Raw genomic sequence first — 16,720 nt, forward strand, 5'->3', positions numbered from 1 at the left:
TAGGAGTAGAAGTTGTAACAGATGTTGATATCGCTAAAGGGGTAGATGTAGTATCTGCTAATGTAGTCATAGCTTCTGATGTCGTGTCAGCTGTAGCCGCGACTATTGTAGAAGGTGCATATGTTGTAGTGTCTGCTGTTGTAGTAGGAGTAGAAGTTGTAACAGATGCTGTTGAAGTCATAGGGCTAAATGTTGTAGTGGCTGCTGATACTGTAGTAGGGTCAGTTGTTGTTATAGCAGCTTGTGTTGTAGAAGAGGCATATGTTGTAGGGATAGATATTAATGTGGTGAAAGGGGTAGAAGTAGTATCTGCTAAGGTAGTTGCAGCTGCTGATGTTATGTCAGTTGTAGCTATAGCTGTTGTGGAAGATGCATATGTTGTAGTATCTGCTGTTGTTATAGGAGGAGATGCTGTCCTGACAATTGATGTAGTTGTAGTTGCTGGTGATGTTGTTGTAGGTTCAGATGTAGTTGGGAAGGATGTTGGAGCAGATGTTTTAGGGACTGATGTATTAGTTACTTCTGATGTTGTTGTATGAGCTAATGTAGTGGTTTGACCAGATGTTGTTGCAGATGTTGTAGGGTCTGATGTGGTAACTTCTGATGTTGTAGTATGAGGGAATGTAGTGGTAGGGATGGATATTGTAGCAGATGTTGTAGGGAACAATTTAGTTGTGACTTCTGATGTTGTAGTATCAGCTAATGTTGTGGTAGGAACGGATGTTGTAGTAGGAACAGATGTTGTTGTGTCAGCTAATGTTGTTGTAGCAGCTAATGTTGTTGTAGGCATATCTGTAGTCGTAGCAGCTAATGTTGTAGTAGGAACAGATGTTGTTGTGTCAGCTAATGTAGTAGTAGAAATAGATGTTGTAGTATCAGCTAATGTAGTGGTAGGGATGGATGTTGTGGTAGCAGCTAATGTTGTTGTAGGCATATCTGTAGTCGTAGCAGCTACTGTAGTGGTTGGGATTGATGTTGGAACAGATGTTATAGGGACTGATATAGTAGTAATTCCTGATGTTGTAGTATCAGCTAATGTAGTGGTTTGGCCAGATGTTGTTGCAGATGTTTTAGGGTCTGATGTGGTAGTAACTTCTGATGTTGTTGTGTCAGCTAATGTAGTAGTACACTGTAAAAAATGACACTGCAATTTAGTTGTTTCAAGTGTGTTTGTTATGTTGATATAACTAAAGTCTATTGGATTTGTCCAAACAAAAAGAAATACTAAGTTTTTACTGACTCAACTTCATTCTAAGTTAAATGAACAAGCATGTAGTTGTTTCAACAAAAAAAAGCAATTTAACACAACTTGGCCTACGCATGCACTATACTGCCACCTATCGCCAGTTCTGTTCACCACGTCACCACCTGCCTTGTTCAAAGGAAAGCACACGGAGGAAGATGAGCTTGCATCCAATCCTTAACCATCCAACGCTTGTGGTGAGTAAACTTAAGAACACAACCACTAAATGAATAGAACTATTTTATATTATTAAATAACGGTTGGATTCGTGGATATTATTGCTGAGCGAAATATTTAATAGTATATCAAAGGATAGCTAGGATAGCTAGTCATGGCAGCAAAAGCTAGCTATCAACTGACATCTTAGATGTTGTAATATAGTCTTGAAGAAAACATTTCCTCTAGCCTTTATAGTTATTCCTCCTCATGTGTCCTACAAAAACAGTTTCGGAGGCGTTGTTTTTTGCTTAAGCCGAGTTATTCAAATGGTTATGTTCAATGGGTAGCTAACTTATGCTTGCCTTGACCATCAGCCAGTTAGTTCTTCCTCCCCAACACTGACAACTGTCTAACAACTTAAAATTGAATCAAATAAATTATCAGGAGAGGTGATATATATTCGTTTACATAGTTCCAGGCAGAAGCTTAGGTTTCCTTACATAGAAATGGTAGCACATTCAGTAAGAAAACGGAAAAAAAATGAAATGTGCGCTGCTGGCTATTATTTAATGTTGTATTCTTGTGACACTATTAAGAATTATCAACGACTACCAACTTTATTCTCATCATGTTTAATGTAGGTTATTAAAGAAACCTAGATCTAGATAGCCTACCTAGTTCATCATAATGTATGCTGTATTAATGCTTTACATATATCTCAGATATATTATATATATTTTTCTATGTTACAGATGATGATGCCGTATTCATGAAGTGGACTTGTAAATTGTGCCCATTTTCAACCTACAATCAGAGAAACATCAGAAGGCATTACACTCTGAAGCACGGACACCACAGCCGTTTTTGCCCCTTGCCTTGCATCTTTACTGACTGTTTTTTCACATTCCGAAGGCAAGTTGACCTTAACAGACATTTATTCAAGCAACATGGAAAACAGCAGGAGAAAGGGTCTTCAGATCCACTGACTTTTCAAATACTCTGTGCATTGTGCAGCTTTTGTGAACATTGTAACCTTAAACAGTATTTATCACATTTGCGTAGCCATCTGAAAAATAAGGAAACCGTGAAGTGCCCTTACCAGGATTGCTCATTTCAATCAACTGTATATTCCACCTTTACAGGACATCTTAGTCGTTATCACAGTTCTGCTGGCATAAAGAATTTAAGACTTGAGTTGGTACGCAACCATTTATGTGAGAATGGTGAGGAAGCTCAGGACAATACAGATTTGCTTAGTTTCAATGAGCCTGTTGCAGATGTTTTAGAAAATGTTGAAATTACTGATGAGGTGTGTTTGCAGCGTAAATTGGCATCCCTTTTCTTGCGCATGCAAACGCTTCTTCACGTTTCAAAGACAGCCACTCAGGAAATCATTGATGAGTTTTATGAGGTTAGTGTGCTCACTGGGGAACTAAGCAAGAAGTCCATAGAACAAGTACTTTCCCAGCACAACATCAGTTTAGAGCCATCAACATTTACACTAATAGCGGATACATTGGATAAGTCAGTGCCACTTTCATTCTTGTCAAAATCTGGTGAATTGGGCACAGAACATAAGAGAGCTTCTTTTTTCAGGCAAAATTTTAAGATTATTGAGCCAGTGGAGTACTTTTTGGATTCAGCAAAGGGCAGGAAAGAGGTTCATGTTCCGCTTTTACCTGTTCTGACAGAGCTGTTGAATAGGGATGATGTCCTTGACAAGGCCTTAGACGAAGATGTTGGGTCAAATTGTGGATTCTATAAAAGTTTTCGTGATGGGAAATATTTCCAAGAAAACATTTTTTTCTCTGCAGGTGTGTTCCGAATTGCCTTAGGGCTATATATTGATGATTTTGAGGTGTGTAACCCTTTAGGTACTTCAAAGAAAAAACATAAGATTTGTGCTGTTTACTGGGTTTTGGCAAACCTACCCCTTCTTTATAGGTCATCCTTAACATCAATCAATCTTGCTCTGTTGTGTCATACTTCTGATGTGAAAACATATGGATATTCTGCTGTTCTAGAGCCACTTCTTAGAGACATTGAGCAACTAGAAACCAAAGGTGTATACATAGAAAGATTAGGGGGCTGTGTTCAGGGTACAGTTGCTTTTGTATCAGCAGATAACTTAGCAGCTCATTCACTGGCTGGTTTCCAAGAATGCTTCATTGTTGATAAATGCTGTAGGTTTTGTTCAGGAAGCCGGAAGGATTTTCAGACCAGTCAAGTGAAAGATGGGTCATTCACGCTTCGTACAAGAGCATCAGTGGACGAAAATGTTTTGGCTCTGAGTAGGGATAAAAAGCTGAAGAGCGTTGTGGGTGTAAAGGCTAACTGTGTTTTAAACAATTTAAAACACTTTCATTCAGCAACAGGGTTCCCACCCGACGTTCTACATGACCTTTTAGAGGGGGTGGTTCCTGTTGAGCTCAGTTTGTGTTTGACTGATTTAATTGGCAGGGGCTGTTTTTCTCTTGATGACCTTAATTATGCCATCCAAAACTTTCCATACAGGTTTAAAGACAAAACCAACCGTCCACAGAAAATACAAGAAAGGTTTAAAACAACTGGCTCAATTGGAGGTAACGGACACGAAAATTTGTCACTACTCAGATTACTTCCCCTTATGGTTGGTCATTTAGTTCCTGAAAATGATAAGACATGGGGTATCATTTTGGATTTGAAATTGATTGTTGAACTTATTTCCTTATCTGTATTCACTACCCCAACCATATGCTTTTTGGAATCCAAGATATCTGATCACAGGAATCTGTTGTTAGAGGTGTTCCCTAACTTCACATTGAAACCAAAACACCATTACCTCGAACATTATCCAAATCTCATTCATTGTTTTGGTCCTTTATTGAACTTCTGTACAATCCGTTTTGAGGGTAAACACAGCTTTTTTAAAAAAGTTGTGCGTGATGTGAACAATTTCAAAAACATTTTATTGACATTAGCCAAGAGACACCAACTTATGTTTGGCTACTACCTTGAGCTGCCCAGCCTTTTCAAGCCAAACCTTGAGGTTCACAGTTCTTCTACTCTCTGTACTGATATTTTGGACAACAGTATAAAGCAGGCACTTAAGAGGAAGTACACAAATGTTATGTCTGTTTGTCTGACAACAACAATTACTCGACATGGGACCACATATTCTGAAGGAATGTTTGTCTCATTTGGCAGCACAAGTGGACTACCTGATTTTGGAAAGATTGTCAAACTACTCATTGTGGCTGATAAGGCAATGTTCATCATTGAACCTTTTCAATCTGTGTATATTGAGCATTTAGGCTCTTTTGAACTGTTTAGAGCACTTTCTGCAGGTTTTCTTCTGGTTGAACCTGAAGATTTGAACCACTACGAACCATTATATTGCTACACCATTCAAGGAAGACAGCTGGTCACAGCAAAAGCCTTTTTGCTTCATTAAGGTATGCCGGACATATTTTAACTTAATATAATGTTATTCCTACCATGTCTACTTGCTCACTCCATGGACTTTGGTTAACTGCAGTCATTATGTCTTGTTGTTTTCTTTTTTTAATCATTCTTTGATTTCACATTTCAGAATGTTGCTCAGAGTTGTTTTGGCACCAGATGACATCAGGAGGCTGTTGATAGAAGAAATCCCAGAGACTCTGGAGGGCTTCAAGTTGATTCTGAGGACTAAGCTAAATCTGGGTTATGAGTTTGTAATACAGTATGAAGATCCGGACTTCCAGAATGAGTTGATAAACCTCAACTGTCCCACAGAATTGCCCAAGGATAAAGCAACCCTCAAAATAATCCAGAAGATGCCACCTGACCAACACTTGGTGACAGTTAGTGACAGCAGTACCCTTGACACTGCCAGCCTGTCATCTGCTTCATCATCTACAGAAACCAGCCCACCTGATATGATGAAGAACTGGTCTGAGCCCTTTAGCATTCCAACTTTCTCTTATGATGTGGAACTGAAGCTGAAGAGAGGAAATGAAGCATATGCCAAAGATGGTTCCCGGATAGAGGTCCTCAAGGGCCTCAAGAGTGAAATCTTGGACAGACTTGTTGGAGAGATGTTCAGAATCGATGCATATCCATCACAGGTACAAATTGAAGAAGTTGCCAAAGCATTGGTAGAAAAGCATCCCTGTTTAAGAGAGGTAGGGTCCACAGATGGCTGGTACTGCTGGAAGTACAGTTTGAATTTTAAAATGGGCAATTATCGGCACAAGTTACGTGCTGCCGGGTGTACAGCAGTGTTGGTGAACAAGACTCGAATGTTTGAAGATGGGAAAACTAAGCGGAAGATCAAGAAGCCAAGGCGATCTGAAACCAACTTCCTTCCAGATATACCTGATGAAGACACCTTTACTTCCCTTGAAGAGGACAGGAAGACACTTCTGATGGAATTTAAAAAGGTGAATCCCAACAACAAGATAATTGATGCAGCCATGGCAAACACTTATGCTTTGAGAAGAAAGGAGATCGTTGATGATGAGCCTCTTGTGAGTATGGTCAAATCCAGATGGCCTGCACTGTTCTCGGAGAGACAGGTATTATGCTTCCCACTCTCCCACTGCTTTTATTCAAAGTGTCAGACAACATTATAATACCAATTAACAGTAGCAGTTAACACAGGAAAAACTAAAAGCACTGTTCATAGGAAAACTAAAAATTGTTACATTGCTGTACTGTTAGTTGTTATTGTTTCATAGTGTCACCAGGTACTACCAGTATGACCTGTTGAGCGTATACAATTAAATCATTGTTTTTTTTTTAATTCTGCATCAAGATCCTTGCGGAATTCAGCCGTCTGATGTCTACTGATCTCCTGAGCTCCTTCTTTGGTGGACTTGATGAATATCTGCCCAGGTTTCTTGACCTTTTCAGAAAAAAGGATCACATTGCAGAGCTCCAAGACATTGTTAGATGGCTGGACGCTCATGTAAGTATTGCACATGTATCTTTCATTTTGTGATGAGAAAATAGCCTTTTCTCTTTTTAACACTGTCTGTGTGTTTGCATGTGTCGGTGTTTGCTTTTGCATTTCAGGATTCCAATCAGAATAAGCGAACAGCAGTCTTACTTGGCATGCCGCATTTCCTTCGTGAAGAGCCCTCAAGCTTTCTTAAGACCTGTGAGGTAGGTTTAAAGCTTCCTCAAATGACTTGACGTGTGATTTGGAACCACTGTTTGAATTGAAGGATAGATTCAAACCAAAGATGGAAAAAGCAGCATGAATAGCATGAGACACTGAAATACTGTATTTGTATTCCAAACTGCAATATAATAAAAGCATTTCCTGGTTATCAGTTTAATATTTAGCTTCATGGTGATTTTGTTTTTCAGCCAACTGATCCAGTTGAAGATACCTTGAAAGGAACCAGTGTCGGGATCCTGATTGTGTCTGAAGAGATCGGCAGATATGTGGTCCCAATCGAGACCAATGACATTTGTCTCGTCTTGGAGGAACAGCTGGCTGTCATGAATATTTCTGATATTCCCAAGGCATTCGGACTAATGATGGGTCTGATGTATGCGCTCAATGTTGACTACCCAAAGCATCTCAAATATACGTTTGAAGTAATGCAAAAGCTTTTCTTGAATGTCGGAGGGTGTAGCTGCTCTTCACGTGTTAATGGTCTCCGTAACAGGCTGCTTTACAAAAAGTTGTAGTGCAGAAATCTCCCCTAGCATTTGGACTTGGTCTTCAGATATTTTTTTTGCTTTCATATTTGGACTTTGAAAGTGGAAACTGTTTGCCCCTTTAAATGGCTCTTGGCAACTTGTTTTTCTGTTTTATGCAATGTAGCACATGGGTTTGGTCCCGAAAGTGAAGGTTTTCTTTATTCACTTTTGTATTGTTTTGTGCCCTTTGCTCCCATGTGTGGACTTTGAGAATGTTATCTATGCTTAAAAGGGCATATTTTTTTTTACAGTGTACCACCTGAAAGCAGGTTGGAGGGGTGGGGGGGATGCGTGCGCGTGTTAAAAACAAAAAAACTGTCTTCATTTGCCAGGAGGATGTTTTGTGTTCACCAGAGGTTGCAAGCAGTAGGGTGTCCCCTAATAGTCCTGTTCCACCGAAGGCCCTCTGATGATTGTACGTCGTGCGTGCGTGTGCGTGCGTGCGTGCATGTATGTGTGTTGCTGGGAGAATACATATTTATGAAAACTTGTTTAGTTCATGTGGCAAATGGCTCTAGTACTGGCCAAGTACAAAAAACATCATTTTATCTGAAAGTAGTAACAAATAATCAACAGTAACATCTCACTGTTTACACATTCAGACATGTTATTGAAAACTGAATCTGCTGTATGCTCTTTAGTACTCCGTCCACAGTAGCCTAGTTGGTTAAGATTGTATAGCATTCCTCTTCACAAAATGAGAAACCCTATTTTTCTCCACTGCCTGGTATTTGAGTTCAATGTATTCAGTGCAAATACCTCTGCATTTACCCCCACTGTTTCTAAGTAGGTTTGTTTTACAGGCTGGTATGATGAATGCAGCTACATAAACAATCTGTGCTAAACTTCAAAAAGTCAACATAAACCACAGTGCACAATGCATTATGTGTCGCTTAGAAAATACTGCATCAGGCTCAACTTTCTGGACGCATGCAATCTGTAGCATCACTCTAAAAGCTCTCTGGGAGTATAAGCTGCAGTGCCGGCTGCATAGGTTGTTCCATCCTCAGATCAGAAATTTTGAGAATGTGTTGTACTAATATGTTGTACTTGGTTTACTTCCAAAACGCATTCAAAATACACATTTGTCAAACTTGTTATGCCGTCAAAGCCTTGAGCATGTTGTCTACAACAATGGCATAAGAAGTTGGACAAATGTGTATTTTGAATGCGTTTTGGAAGTAAACCAGCAAAAACCTAAAATGATTTGTTTTGAATACTTCAAGCTGACTTTTTTGTTGCCTTTTACACTCATTTATTGTACAGGGGTTCAGACTACACAGACACTTTTGTATTGTTTTGTGCCCTTTGCTCCCATGTGTGGACTTTGAGAATGTTGGTATCTGTTTTTTTTTACTTTTATTACAGTGTTCATAGCTCCCTGTCACTGAATATTTTTATAATTTCCCTTGTTTAAACTACATGGAAGAGGCAGTGAATGTTAATAAATATGGAAAAGAAAAGAAATGTGTCTCATCATAGTATTTAATTCAACTAGTGTTCTTATTTTGAACCAGCATGCAAGTTAGTCAAGTTAACTTTCTTACCTTTTTTGAAACAACAAGTTTTAAGTATTTAATTAAACTAGTGTTCTTATTCTGAAACAACATGCAAGTTAGTCAAGTTAACTTACTTACCTTTTTTGACACAACAAGAGCTGAAGCAATTTTTTGTTGACTTGACTAAGTACGGAAAGTTATTTCAAAATACGTTTTATTGTCAAGTTAACTCAAAAATGTAAGGCAGCGCGGTAACAAACCTTTTTAAGTTAAAAGGGCATATTTTTTTTTACAGTGTAGGAACAGATGTTGTAGGGAACAATTTAATTGTGACTTCTGATTTTGAGGTATCAGCTACTGTAGTGGTAGGGATTGATGTTATAGCATATGTTGTAGGAACTGATGTAGTAGTAGTTTCTGATATTGTAGTATGAGTTAATGTAGTGGTTTGGCCAGATGTAGGGAACAATTTAGTTGTGACTTCTGATGTTGTAGTATCAGCTAATGTAGTGGTAGGGGTGGATGTTGTGGTAGCAGCTAATGTTGTAGTAGGAACAGATGTTGTTGTGTCAGCTAATGTTGTAGTATCAGCTAATGTTGTTGTAGCAGCTAATGTAGTTGTGTCAGCTAATGTTGTTGTAGGCATATCTGTAGTCGTAGCAGCTACTGTAGTGGTAGCGATGTGTGTTGTAGCATATGTTGTAGGGACTGATGTAGTAGTAACTTCTGATGTTGTTGTGTCAGCTAATGTAGTGGTTTGGCCAGATGTTGTTGCAGATGTTGTAGGGAACAATTTAGTTGTGACTTCTGATGTTGTAGTATCAGCTACTGTAGTGGTAGGGATGGATGTTGTTGCAGATGTCGTAGGGACTGATGTAGTTGTTATCTCTGATGTTGTAGAAGCAGCTAATGTTGTAGTATCAGCTAATGTAGTGGTTTGGCCAGATGTTGTAGCATATGTTGTAGGGTCTGATGTGGTAGTAATTTCTGATGTTGTTGTGTCAGCTAATGTTGTAGTAGGAACAGATGTTGTGGTAGGAACAGATGTTGTTGTGTCAGCTAATGTTGTTGTATCAGCTAATGTAGTTGTAGGCATATCTGTAGTCGTAGCAGCTACTGTTGTGGTTGGGATTGATGTTGGAACAGATGTTATAGGGACTGATGTGGTAGTAATTTCTGATATTGTAGTATCAGTTAATGTTGTGGTTGGGATGGATGTTGTTGCAGATGTTTTAGGGTCTGATGTGGTAGTAACTTCTGATGTTGTTGTGTCAGCTAATGTAGTGGTGGGGATGGATGTTGTTGCAGATGTTGTAGGGACTGATGTAGTAGTAATTTCTGATGTTGTTGTGTCAGCTAATGTTGTGGTTGGGATGGATGTTGTTGCAGATGTTTTAGGGTCTGATGTGGTAGTAACTTCTGATGTTGTTGTGTCAGCTAATGTAGTGGTGGGGATGGATGTTGTTGCAGATGTTGTAGGGACTGATGTAGTAGTAATTTCTGATGTTGTTGTGTCAGCTAATGTTGTGGTAGGGATGGATGTTGTAGTATCAGCTAATGTTGTAGTAGGAACAGATGTTGTAGGGAACAATTTAGTTGTGACTTCTGATTTTGAGGTATCAGCTACTGTAGTGGTAGGGATTGATGTTGGAACAGATGTTATAGGGACTGATGTGGTAGTAATTCCTAATGTTGTAGGAACTGCTAATGTTGTGGTAGGGATGGATCTTGTTGCATATGTTGTAGGAACTGATGTAGTAGTAATTTCTGATATTGTAGTATCAGTTAATGTTGTGGTTTGGCCAGATGTTGTTGCAGATGTAGGGAACAATTTAGTTGTGACTTCTGATGTTGTAGTATCAGCTAATGTTGTGGTAGGGATGGATGTTGTGGTAGCAGCTAATGTTGTTGTGTCAGCTAATGTTGTAGTAGCAGCTAATGTTGTAGTAGCAGCTAATGTTGTTGTAGGCATATCTGTAGTCGTAGCAGCTACTGTAGTGGTAGGGATTGATGTTGGAACAGATGTTATAGGGACTGATATAGTAGTAATTCCTGATGTTGTAGTATCAGCTAATGTAGTGGTGGGGATGGATGTTTTAGAAGCAGCTGATGTTGTAGTAGGAACAGATGTTGTGGTAGCAGCTAATGTAGTGGTGGGAACAGATGTTGTAGGGAACAATTTAGTTGTGACTTCTGATGTTGTAGTATCAGCTAATGTTGTGGTAGGGATGGATGTTTTTGCAGATGTTGTAGGGTCTGATGTGGTAGTAATTTGTGATGTTGTAGTATGAGCTAATGTTGTGGTAGGGATGGATGATGTGGCAGATGTCGTAGGGACTGATGTAGTAGTAATTTCTGATGTTGTAGTATCAGCTAATGTAGTGGTTTGGCCAGATGTTGTTGCAGATGTTGTAGGGAACAATTTAGTTGTGACTTCTGATGTTGAGATATCAGCTAATGTAGTGGTTGGGATGGATGTTGTTGCAGATGTTGTAGGGACTGATGTAGTAGTAATTTCTGATGTTGTTGTGTCAGCTAATGTAGTGGTGGGGATGGATGTTGTAGTATCAGCTAATGTAGTATCAGTTAATGTAGTTGTAGCAGCTAATGTTGTTGTAGGCATATCTGTAGTCGTAGCAGCTACTGTTGTGGTTGGGATTGATGTTGGAACAGATGTTATAGGGACTGATGTGGTAGTAATTCCTGATGTCGTAGTATCAGCTAATGTAGTGGTTTGGCCAGATGTTGTTGCAGATGTTGTAGGGACTGATGTGGTAGTAACTTCTGATGTTGTTGTGTCAGCTAATGTTGTAGTAGGAACAGATGTAGTAGGGAACAATTTAGTTGTGACTTCTGATTTTGAGGTATCAGCTAATGTTGTGGTAGGGATGGATGTTTTTGCAGATGTTGTAGGGTCTGATGTGGTAGTAATTTGTGATGTTGTAGTATGAGCTAATGTTGTGGTAGGGATGGATGATGTGGCAGATGTCGTAGGGACTGATGTAGTAGTAATTTCTGATATTGTAGTATGAGTTAATGTAGTGGTTTGGCCAGATGTTGTTGCAGATGTTGTAGGGAACAATTTAGTTGTGACTTCTGATGTTGAGATATCAGCTAATATTGTGGTAGGGATGGATGTTGTAGCATATGTTGTAGGGACTGATGTAGTAGTAACTTCTGATGTTGTTGTGTCAGCTAATGTAGTAGTAGGAACAGATGTTGTAGTAGCAGCTAATGTTGTAGTATCAGCTAATGTAGTCGTAGCAGCTAATGTTGTTGTAGGCATATCTGTAGTCGTAGCAGCTACTGTAGTGGTTGGGATTGATGTTGGAACAGATGTTATAGGGACTGATGTAGTAGTAATTCCTAATGTTGTAGTAACTGCTAATGTTGTGGTAGGGATGGATGTTATAGCAGATGTTATAGGGACTGATGTAGTATTAATTTCGGATGTTGTAGTATCAGCTAATGTAGTGGTTTGGCCAGATGTTGATGTTGACTTCTGATGTTGAGATATCAGCTAATATTGTGGTAGGGATGGATGTTGTAGCATATGTTGTAGGGACTGATGTAGTAGTAACTTCTGGTGTTGTTGTGTCCGCTAATGTAGTGGTGGGGATGGATGTTGTAGAAGCAGCTAATGTTGTAGTAGGAACAGATGTTGTTGTGTCAGCTAATGTAGTAGTAGGAACAGATGTTGTAGGGAACAATTTAGTTGTGACTTCTGATGTTGTAGTATCAGCTACTGTAGTAGTAGGGATAGATGTTGTTGCAGATGTCGTAGGGACTGATGTAGTTGTTATCTCTGATGTTGTAGAAGCAGCTAATGTTGTAGTATCAGTTAATGTGGTGGTTGGGATGGATGTTGTTGCAGATGTTGTAGGGTCTGATGTGGTAGTAATTCCTGATGTTGTAGTATCAGCTAATGTAGTGGTTTGGCCAGATGTTGTTGCAGATGTTGTAGGGAACAATTTAGTAGTAACTTCTGATGTTGTAGTATCAGCTAATGTTGTAGTAGGAACAGATGTTGTTGTGTCAGCTAATGTTGTAGTAGGAACAGATGTTGTAGGGAACAATTTAGTTGTGACTTCTGATGTTGTAGTATCAGCTAATGTTGTGGTAGGGATGGATGTTTTTGCAGATGTTGTAGGGTCTGATGTGGTAGTAATTTGTGATGTTGTAGTATGAGCTAATGTTGTGGTAGGGATGGATGATGTGGCAGATGTCGTAGGGACTGATGTAGTAGTAATTTCGGATGTTGTAGTATCAGCTAATGTAGTGGTTTGGCCAGATGTTGTTGCAGATGTTGTAGGGAACAATTTAGTTGTGACTTCTGATGTTGTAGTATCAGCTAATATTGTGGTTGGGATGGATGTTGTTGCAGATGTTGTAGGGTCTGATGTGGTAGTAATTTCTGATGTTGTTGTGTCAGCTAATGTTGTGGTAGGGATGGATGTTGTAGTAGCAGCTAATGTTGTAGTATCAGCTAATGTAGTTGTGTCAGCTAATGTTGTTGTAGGCATATCTGTAGTTGTAGCAGCTAATGTTGTTGTAGGCATATCTGTAGTCGTAGCAGCTACTGTTGTGGTAGGGATTGATGTTGGAACAGATGTTATAGGGACTGATGTGGTAGTAATTCCTAATGTTGTAGGAACTGCTAATGTTGTGGTAGGGATGGATGTTGTAGCATATGTTGTAGGGACTGATGTAGTAGTAATTTGTGATGTTGTAGTATCAGTTAATGTTGTGGTTGGGATGGATGTTGTTGCAGATGGTCTAGGGTCTGATGTAGTAGTCATTTCTGATATTGTAGTATGAGTTAATGTAGTGGTTTGGCCAGATGTTGTTGCAGATGTAGGGAACAATTTAGTTGTGACTTCTGATGTTGTAGTATCAGCTAATGTTGTGGTTGGGATGGATGTTGTAGGAACAGATGTTGTAGGGTCTGATGTGGTAGTAACTTCTGATGTTGTCGTATCAGCTAATGTTGTGGTAGGGATGGATGTTGTGGTAGCAGCTAATGTAGTACTAGGAACAGATGTTGTGGTAGCAGCTAATGTTGTAGTAGGAACAGATGTTGTTGTGTCAGCTAATGTTGTAGTATCAGTTAATGTAGTTGTAGCAGCCAATGTTGTTGTAGGCATATCTGTAGTCGTAGCAGCTACTGTAGTGGTAGGGATTGATGTTGGAACAGATGTTATAGGGACTGATATAGTAGTAATTCCTGATGTCGTAGTATCAGCTAATGTAGTGGTTTGGCCAGATGTTGTTGCAGATGTTGTAGGGAACAATTTAGTAGTAACGTCTGATGTTGTAGTATCAGCTAATGTTGTAGTAGGAACAGATGTTGTTGTGTCAGCTAATGTTGTAGTAGGAACAGATGTTGTAGGGAACAATTTAGTTGTGACTTCTGATGTTGTAGTATCAGCTAATGTTGTGGTAGGGATGGATGTTTTTGCAGATGTTGTAGGGTCTGATGTGGTAGTAATTTGTGATGTTGTAGTATGAGCTAATGTTGTGGTAGGGATGGATGATGTGGCAGATGTCGTAGGGACTGATGTAGTAGTAATTTCGGATGTTGTAGTATCAGCTAATGTAGTGGTTTGGCCAGATGTTGTTGCAGATGTTGTAGGGAACAATTTAGTTGTGACTTCTGATGTTGTAGTATCAGCTAATATTGTGGTTGGGATGGATGTTGTTGCAGATGTTGTAGGGTCTGATGTGGTAGTAATTTCTGATGTTGTTGTGTCAGCTAATGTTGTGGTAGGGATGGATGTTGTAGTAGCAGCTAATGTTGTAGTATCAGCTAATGTAGTTGTGTCAGCTAATGTTGTGGAAGGGAAGGATGTTGTTGCAGAAGTCGTATGGACTGATGTAGTAGTAATTTCTGATATTGTAGTATCAGCTAGTGTAGTGGTTGGGATGGATGTTGTTGCAGATGTTTTAGGGTCTGATGTGGTAGTAACTTCTGATGTTGTTGTGTCAGCTAATGTAGTGGTGGGGATGGTTGTAGTAGGGAACAATTTAGTTGTGACTTCTGATTTTGAGGTATCAGCTACTGTAGTGGTAGGGATTGATGTTATAGCAGATGTTGTAGGAACTGATGTAGTAGTAATTTCTGATATTGTAGTATGAGTTAATGTAGTGGTTTGGCCAGATGTTGTTGCAGATGTAGGGAACAATTTAGTTGTGACTTCTGATGTTGTAGTATCAGCTAATGTTGTGGTAGGGATGGATGTTTTTGCAGATGTTGTAGGGTCTAATGTGGTAGTAATTTGTGATGTTGTAGTATGAGCTAATGTTGTGGTAGGGATGGATGATGTGGCAGATGTCGTAGGGACTGATGTAGTAGTAATTTCGGATGTTGTAGTATCAGCTAATGTAGTGGTTTGGCCAGATGTTGTTGCAGATGTTGTAGGGAACAATTTAGTTGTGACTTCTGATGTTGTAGTATCAGTTAATGTTGTGGTAGGGATGGATGATGTGGCAGATGTTGTAGGTTCTGATGTAGTTGTAATTTCTGATGTTGTTGGGTCAGCTAATGTAGTAGTAGGAACAGATGTTGTTGTGTCAGCTAATGTTGTAGTATCAGCTAATGTTGTAGTAGCAGCTAATGTTGTTTTAGGCATATCTGTAGTCGTAGCAGCTACTGTAGTGGTAGGGATTGATGTTGGAACAGATGTTATAGGGACTGATGTAGTTGTAACTTCTGATGTTGTCGTATCAGCAAATGTAGTGGTAGGGATGGATGTTATAGCAGATGTTATAGGGACTGCTGTAGTTGTAACTTCTGATGTTGTAGTATCTGCTAATGTAGTGGTAGGGATGGATGATGTGGCAGATGTCGTAGGGACTGATGTAGTAGTAATTTCGGATGTTGTAGTATCAGCTAATGTAGTGGTTTGGCCAGATGTTGTTGCAGATGTTGTAGGGAACAATTTAGTTGTGACTTCTGATGTTGTAGTATCAGCTAATGTAGTGGTAGGGATGGATGTTGTAGTATATGTTGTAGGGACTGATGTGGTAGTAATTCCTACTGTTGTAGTATCTGCTAATGTTGTGGTAGGGATGGATGTTATAGCAGATGTTGTAGGGACTGATATTATATTAGTAATTTCTGATATTGTAGTATGAGTTAATGTAGTGTTTTGGCCAGATGTTGTTGTGTCAGCTAATGTAGTAGTAAGAACAGATGTTGTAGTAGGAACAGATGTTGTAGTAGGAACAGATGTTGTTGTGTCAGCTAATGTAGTAGTAGGAACAGATGTTGTTGTGTCAGCTAATGTTGTAGTATCAGCTAATGTAGTTGTAGGCATATCTGTAGTCGTAGCAGCTACTGTAGTGGTTGGGCTTGATGTTGTAGCAGATGTTGTAAGTATAGGTGTGGTAGTCACTTCTGTTGTAGTAACAGCTAACGTGGTTGTGGCAGGAGGAGATTTAATAGTTGTAGTTGTAGTTTTAGTTTCAGAGTCAGTTGTGTCTGTATTGGAGGAGGAGTCAGTTGTGTCTGTGGATGAATCTGTTGTGTCTGTATTGGAGGAGGAGCCAGTTGTGTCTGTGGATGAATCTGTTGTGTCTGTATTGGAGGAGGAGCCAGTTGTGTCTGTGGATGAATCTGTTGTGTCTGTATTGGAGGAGGAGTCAGTTGTGTCTGTGGATGAATCTGTGTCTGTATTGGAGGAGGAGCCAGTTGTGTCTGTGGATGAATCTGTTGGTATGTATGGTACAGAGATGGATCTGGGTAAACGAGGCCGATGTTTCTTGGTACAAGAGACTTTGATTTTTTTAAGTTTTCCAGTTAGGTCCAAATAAATCAGTGTTAAAGTTTGTTCTTTCTGTGGAGAGAAATAAAGAGAAACATTTAAAAACATGTAAGAAAAATTGTACATAGTCTGTGTCACAGTGCACTACATTTACATTATAGTTTAGTTTTCCTTACATATCAGTTTTAATGGATATTTATTGATTAAAGGAGATCTTACCTCAATATTAATTTTGACATATAGAAACGTATTATTTCTCCATTGTTTGACATCCTTGTTTTGATCCACATGGAGACCTTGAACAGCAAAAGTTATTATTTCATTTAGAGTCACATTGTGATGCTTAAAATACCTTCATTCAGATTTCCTGATAAACCTTTAAA

At 39.2% G+C, this 16,720-nt stretch overlaps 2 protein-coding genes across 4 annotated transcripts; one reads left to right on the plus strand and one right to left on the minus strand.

Annotated features, from left to right (window-relative positions):
* Window positions 1-1,222: 1,222 nt before the first annotated feature.
* On the plus strand, window positions 1,223-8,542 carry LOC105903339. Of its 3 annotated transcripts, XR_004165126.2 has the most exons (7): window positions 1,223-1,440; window positions 2,155-3,984; window positions 4,729-4,836; window positions 4,974-5,940; window positions 6,180-6,332; window positions 6,440-6,529; window positions 6,737-8,542. XR_004165126.2 is itself a non-coding variant. In XM_031580591.2 (6 exons), exons 3-6 carry the CDS (start codon window positions 4,975-4,977, stop codon window positions 7,061-7,063), a joined length of 1,536 nt encoding a protein of 511 aa, XP_031436451.1. In that variant the 5' UTR covers window positions 1,668-3,984; window positions 4,729-4,836; window position 4,974; the 3' UTR covers window positions 7,064-8,542. The 3 variants fall into 3 exon arrangements, 2 of the variants coding, with proteins under 2 accessions (XP_031436451.1, XP_031436452.1); XM_031580591.2 differs by lacking the exon at window positions 1,223-1,440 and having other exon boundaries at window positions 1,668-3,984; XM_031580592.2 differs by lacking the exons at window positions 1,223-1,440; window positions 2,155-3,984 and having other exon boundaries at window positions 3,996-4,836.
* Window positions 8,543-12,035: 3,493 nt separating this feature from the next.
* LOC116223512 (mucin-5AC-like) lies at window positions 12,036-16,409 on the minus strand. The gene is made up of 2 exons (XM_031580548.2): window positions 14,404-16,409; window positions 12,036-13,083 (listed from the first exon to the last, which is right to left on the minus strand). Exons 1-2 carry the CDS (start codon window positions 15,888-15,890, stop codon window positions 12,036-12,038), a joined length of 2,535 nt encoding a protein of 844 aa, XP_031436408.2. The 5' UTR covers window positions 15,891-16,409.
* Window positions 16,410-16,720: the final 311 nt, after the last annotated feature.

This window comes from Clupea harengus, chromosome 14, assembly GCF_900700415.2.
Source record: "Clupea harengus chromosome 14, Ch_v2.0.2, whole genome shotgun sequence".
Lineage (NCBI taxonomy): Eukaryota > Metazoa > Chordata > Actinopteri > Clupeiformes > Clupeidae > Clupea > Clupea harengus.

Bases quoted from the DNA above. Each gene is read 5' to 3' on its own strand.
- LOC105903339 (XM_031580591.2), top strand. From the start codon at position 4,975: ATGTTGCTCAGAGTTGTTTTGGCACCAGATGACATCAGGAGGCTGTTG. The intron at 5,941-6,179 runs GTATTATGCTTC...TTCTGCATCAAG, and splicing joins CACTGTTCTCGGAGAGACAG to ATCCTTGCGGAATTCAGCCG. The intron at 6,333-6,439 runs GTAAGTATTGCA...TTTGCATTTCAG, and splicing joins TTAGATGGCTGGACGCTCAT to GATTCCAATCAGAATAAGCG.
- LOC116223512 (XM_031580548.2), bottom strand. From the start codon at position 15,890: ATGCCTACAACTACATTAGCTGATACTACAACATTAGCTGACACAACA. The intron at 13,084-14,403 runs ATTAGCTGACAC...GCCTACAACAAC, and splicing joins ACATCCTTCCCTTCCACAAC to ATTAGCTGACACAACTACAT.